The 5,206-nt window shown below is 69.1% G+C and overlaps 2 protein-coding genes across 2 annotated transcripts in view; one reads left to right on the forward strand and one right to left on the reverse strand.

Annotated features, from left to right (window-relative positions):
• The first annotated feature begins 5 nt into the window (after positions 1–5).
• On the forward strand, positions 6–2,072 carry WBP1 (WW domain binding protein 1). The gene is made up of 4 exons (XM_014943172.1): positions 6–74; positions 223–325; positions 438–599; positions 728–2,072. Exons 1-4 carry the CDS (start codon positions 6–8, stop codon positions 1,381–1,383), a joined length of 990 nt encoding a protein of 329 aa, XP_014798658.1. The 3' UTR covers positions 1,384–2,072.
• A 170-nt stretch (positions 2,073–2,242) lies between these two features.
• MOGS (mannosyl-oligosaccharide glucosidase) overlaps positions 2,243–5,206 on the reverse strand; it is a 3,559-nt gene continuing 595 nt past the window's right edge. The window contains exons 2-4 of the mRNA XM_014944517.1: positions 4,882–5,102; positions 4,591–4,784; positions 2,243–4,068 (exon numbers count right to left, since the gene is read on the reverse strand). Of these exons, the coding sequence (XP_014800003.1) occupies positions 2,352–4,068; positions 4,591–4,784; positions 4,882–5,102 (2,132 nt within the window). The 3' untranslated portion in view covers positions 2,243–2,351. The remainder of the gene's footprint in view (positions 4,069–4,590; positions 4,785–4,881; positions 5,103–5,206) is intronic.

Consider the following 5,206-nt stretch of genomic DNA (forward strand, 5'->3'; position numbering starts at 1 on the left):
GCGCCATGGAGCGGCCCGGGAGCGGCGGCGCCGAGGGGGCCTGGGCCGCGCTGCTGGGCCGGCAGCACCAGCAGGTACGACCGGGGTGGGGAGGGCGGGTAGCGGGGCCCGGGGACGGGCAAGGAGCCGCTGACAGCAGGCTGGGACGTGAGCCCCCTTCCCCCGGGGTCCCGGTGGCGGCCCCCTTCCCGGGCCGGCGTGACGAGGTGGCTGTGCCCACAGGCCCGGGAGTACTGCCCGGGGGTGAACAACCAGCCCTACGTCTGCGAGACCGGGCACTGCTGCGGGGAGACCGGCTGCTGCACCTACTACTATGAGCTGTGGTGTGAGTGTGGGGGAAGGGGGAGCTGGGCACAAAGTGGGGTCGGGGGCTGGGGCCTCCTCCCCCGCGGGAGGGGGTTTGAGGGGAGGGTGACCCTGCTGTGCGCTCCCTGCAGGGTTCTGGCTCCTCTGGACCATCCTCATCCTCTTCAGCTGCTGCTGTGCCTACAGGCACCGCCGGGCCAAGCTGCGCCTGCAGCAGCAGCAGCGGCAGCGGGAGATCAACCTCATCGCCTACCACGGTGCCTGCAACTATCCCACCTCCATGATGGACCTCAGTGAGTGAGGGGAACCCCCAGCCCCCTGTGTGTCCCCCCAGCTCTGCCCCAGGGCCCCATGCCAGGTCCATCCCTTTTGGGGATGGAGCCTCAGGGGCCACCCTGACCTGTGTCCCCCCGCTCCACAGGGATGCTGGCTTCCTTCAAGCTGCCTGCCTACGAGGAGGTGGCCCACCGCCCCAGCACACCGCCGCCGCCCTACAGCTCCATCCTGGCCCAGCTGAGCGGGCCCCGCAGCCGCCTGGGCTCCAGCAGCCTCACCCTCTCACCCAGCTCGGAGAACTACACCAGCTGCTCCTGCGAGTCGAGCTGCGCCACCTCCCCCAGCAGTACCTCCCTCTCGGTGCAGGTGACGGATGAGACGGAGCGCAGCCGGGCCAGCACACCCAGCGAGGAGGGTGGCACCAGCAGCACTGGCACTGGCGCCAGCTGGGACCTCCCCCCTGAGGAGGCGCCGGCTCGTGGGGCCCCACACAAGCATGCCCTCTTCTCTTCCACCGTGGACTTCTTTGAGGCCGACTGCCACCCCTGCTCCGACATCGAGGAAGGCGAGGAAGAGGAAGGTGTTGCGGCCCAGGAAGAAGGCAGCAGTGGCGAGCATTTCCGGCACCGCCGCCTGACGGGGGACTCGGGCATTGAGGTGGGGCGCTGCCAGGAGGAGGAGGAGGGTGAGGGTGAGGGCACCCACCTCCTGGGCAAGGCTGGCCCTGCGCCCCCGCCGCGCTGTGGGCTGCCAGGCCAGGGGGGTGGTGAGGGGCCTGGCTCGCCCGCCCTGCCCGTCTGAGCCTGCACCCGCTGGCCGAGCCCTGCCCTCCCCGCTGCCTGCTAGCTTGCCTGGCCCCGTCCTGCTGCCTGCTCCCCTGCCTGTACCTGGGGTGGGGGGCAGGCGGCTGTGCCAAGGGCCCTGAGCCACGGCTGTGCCGTTCCAGCCTGTTCTGTCCCCCCAGCCTTGGAGCAGCTACGGGGGGCATGGTGAGTGCACCCCCCTCCCCTGCTCAGAGGGCGTCCGGTGTGGGGCAGAGCGGGACAGGCAGCGCTTTGGCGGGGTGCTGCTTCATCCCTCCCGCTCCTGGTGCTGCCCCACAGCAACGTGCCCGCTGCCAGGGGCTCAGGGCAGCGTGCCCAGGGTCTGGACTCTTGCCACGGAGCCCCCAGGGGCCCATCGCCTCGACAGACCCGCCCCTCTCCCCTGTGTCCCGTCATGTCCAGTACCTCATGTGGCACAGCCGGGCCCCGCGGCGGCCCCACTTTTGGTGTGGTCCCGCTGGAGCCCCCTCCCCTCTGAACTGCTTCCAGGGGCCACAGCTGCCGGGGCCCCGCATCTGCCCCGTTCACCCCCTGCGCTGCCGGTGCTGCGGGCCCTAAGGCTGGGGCTGCTGCCCATGGGGAAGCCGGGGGGGATGTCCCCATATCTGCCGGGAGATGGGCAGTTCACGTAGCGTTCTCTCACCATTAAAGAGATGTGGAAGTACAGCAGCCCTGTGCCTGCTAGTGGGGGGACACTGGGGGGGTGTGTGGAGGGGCACTGGGGCTGAGCTGGGCCTCCACAGGGAGGGAGGGGGAAGGAAAGGGTTGGCTGGGGCAAGACACAGCTTTGACGCCTCCCCCCGCAACACAAGCAGCGACAGGCCGTGGTGGTGGGAGGTTTATTTTGGGGGAGGAGGTGGGCTCATCACCTCTCACCCGCACCTGAGAAAGACGGGCAGGGCTGGCAGCGCAAGCAGCTGCCCACACTTTGGCTGGCCAGCCGCCCTAGTAGTCCTCAGCCATCACCAGCACGACCAGCGCGGACCAGCCGGCAAAGGGGTGGCAGCCCTGCCCGCGCCCGGTGCTGTCGCTGTACTGTTCCCAGAGGAAGCCGCTCTCGGTGTACTGCCGGTACAGGTTGGCAATGAGGTTGTGGCGCAGCTCCCGGTAAATCTCCGCTGCCCGCTCGCGCTGTGGCCCGTCGGCGCCGGCGTAGCTGCGCAGCGCCCGCAGCGCCAGGTAGTTGATGTTGACCCAGATGGGGCCACGCCAGTACGGGGGGTCATGCTCGGTGTTGCGCTGCATGTAGAGGGGGCTGTCGCGGGCCAGGGAGCGCAGCCCGAAGGGGGTCCAGAGCTGCCGCTCGCTGCGCATGGTGGCCAGCACGGCAGGCAACCGTGGCGAGTCGGGGCGCAGCAGCTGCAGCAGCAGCGGGAAGAGGCTGACGTAGCCCAGGGCCCCCACAAAGCGGGGCCGGGGGGTTTCCCGCACCTCCCGTACCAGCTGTGGGGCCGGGGGAGGCCGCCCTGGGGCTGCCGGGGCCAGCCGCTGCCAGCGCAGCCCCACGGCCGAGCTGTGGTTGCCGTAGTCGGCGAAGGCGCCCAGCTCCTGTGCCCAGTGCAGCTGCTCCAGCAGCCCGTTGTCACTCAGCGCCTGTTCCATCTCCCGGTAGGGCCCGGCCGGCTCTCCCAGCCGCTCGGCCACCTCCCCCAGCACCCGGGAGGCCAGCGCCATCCAGCAGCGCAGGTCCAGGTGCCGCTCCTCGGGCGAGGGGTGGGAGGCACGGGGGTAGTCGTCCAGCCCCGAGGCCAGCGTCTTGGGGTTGAGGAAGCGCTCGGGGTTGGGGTCACGGCCGCGCCAGCGGAAGGTGTGGGGCAAGGGCCCGGCCTGTGTCCGGTTGTACCAGTCGTACCAGGCGCGCAGGCGGGGGAAGAGGCGCTGCAGGTAGGGCAGGGGGGCGTCCGGCAGCAGCCGCTGCAGCGCCAGCAGCAGGGTGGGGGGGTTGGCCGTCTCGCTGTGCTGCAGGAGGAACTCGGGGGGCACCTTGGCCCGCGCCTCCTCCCCCAGGATCTGCTCCCGCGGGATCCAGCCCTCGGTGTTCATCAGGTCCAGCCAGTGGGCGATCACCTCGCGGCTCAGGGCCGGGTCCCAGCGCGCCAGCAGCAGCTGGTGGAAGCCCTCATCCCAGAGGAAGCCGCGGGGGAAGAAGGAGCGGGAGGGGACGGCGGTGAAGAGGGCGGCCTCGGGGGCGGGCACGGGACGCTCCTGCAGCGGGGACTGCACCAGCGAGCGCCCGTGGAAGTAGCCCATCCCGCCCAGCATGTCGCTGAGGGCGGCCTGGGCGAAGCGTCGCTGGGGCGGGGGGAAGCCCTTGCGGCCCAGCCCGAAGGTCTCCTCGAAGCGCTGCTCGAAGGCGGCCGTGTGCTGCGCCAGCGCCGCCGACAGTGCGTCCCCCGCCAGCCGCCCGGGCCGGTCTGCCACACTGCCCGACTCAAAGGTCACCTCCACCGTCCCCGGCGGCTCCAGCGTCACCTGGTGCAGCAGCAGGCGCCCCCGCGGGGGCTCCCCCGCTGCTCCTGGCAGCCCCCGAAAAGCGTCGACGGCGAAGAAGCGGCGGCGGGATTTCCCCCGGGGGGCGAAGACGAAGCGGTTGCTCAGGCTGCTCCGCACCACCTCGGTCAGGCGGTGCAGCCCCGGGCTCGCCGCGTCCAGGTAGTTGTAGCTGCAAAGAGGGAGATGGTGTCAGGGAATGAGGGACAAAGAATCGTAGAATGGTTTGGGTTGGAAGGGACCTCAAAGATCATCGAGTTCCAACCCCCTGCCCTGGGCAGGGACACCTCCCACCAGACCAGGTTGCTCAAAGCCCCATCCAGCCTGGCCTTGAACACTTCCAGGGATGGGGCATCCACAGCTTCCCTGGGCAACATGTTCAGTGTCTCACCACCCTCACAGTAAAGAATTTCTTTCTGGTATCTAAATCTCCCCTCTTCCAATTTAAAACCGTTACCCCTTATCCTGTCACTACCCTTCCTGACAGAGACTCCCTCCCCATCTCTCCTGTAGGCTCCCTCCAGATATTGGTAGGCTGCTAGAAGGTCTCCCCAGAGCCTTCTCTTCTCCAGGCTGAACAACCCCAGCTCTCTCAGCCTGTCCTCACAGGAGAGGTGCTCCAGCCCTCTGGTCACCTTTGTGGCCCTCTGCTGGGGAATCAAGGGGCACAGGAGGGGCTGTTGCAGCGAAGCACCTGGCGTATTTGGGGTCCTCGCTGCTTTCTACCGTGGGACGGAGGAAGGTGAGGGTGAAGTCTCCCAGCTCCTCTGATGTCCCCGTCACAGCAGCCAGCCGCGTCTTGTTCTCCAAATGTGGCTCCAGTGTCCCCTGCCCGTCCGTGGCGATGTAGAAGAAGAGGGAGAGGAGGGGGGCTGGGCTGCCCTTGCCCTGCAGAGGAAGAGGAGAGGGGAGATGTGAAGAAGAGGGGGGGGGCTGGCCAGCTCTCCGGCTGTTTACCCAGCAGACGCAGCCTCCCCCCGCTCACCTCCATCCGTGCTGTGACGCGCCAGCTCCAATCCCCTCCATGTTCTCCTCCCGGTCGCTTAACGAATTCGGTCTTCAGGAACAGATCCCCATCCCGGATCTCCTGCACCCCGAAGTTCTCCCCGTCGTGCATCACCCAGCCGTACCGCGACAGCCCGTCGCCCTGCTCGCAGGTGTGCCGCAAGCTGCCTCCCCCCTCACCTTGCTGAAGCCACATCAGCCCTGGGGACACCGGGGAGGGAGGTCAGTCTCGGTTCTCCGGGCGGGAGCGGGGCAAGCCGAGGCCCCGGGGCACGGCGAAGCCCCCCCCCCCCCCCCCCCCCCCC

The sequence above is a fragment of the Calidris pugnax genome, unplaced genomic scaffold (assembly GCF_001431845.1).
Source record: "Calidris pugnax isolate Ruff unplaced genomic scaffold, ASM143184v1 scaffold15, whole genome shotgun sequence".
NCBI lineage: Eukaryota > Metazoa > Chordata > Aves > Charadriiformes > Scolopacidae > Calidris > Calidris pugnax.

Excerpts from the sequence above, each read along its gene's own strand:
- WBP1 (XM_014943172.1), top strand. The coding sequence starts at position 6 with ATGGAGCGGCCCGGGAGCGGCGGCGCCGAGGGGGCCTGGGCCGCGCTG. Across the intron at positions 75-222 it reads TGGGCCGGCAGCACCAGCAG|GCCCGGGAGTACTGCCCGGG; the intron begins GTACGACCGGGG and ends CTGTGCCCACAG. Across the intron at positions 326-437 it reads CTACTACTATGAGCTGTGGT|GGTTCTGGCTCCTCTGGACC; the intron begins GTGAGTGTGGGG and ends CGCTCCCTGCAG.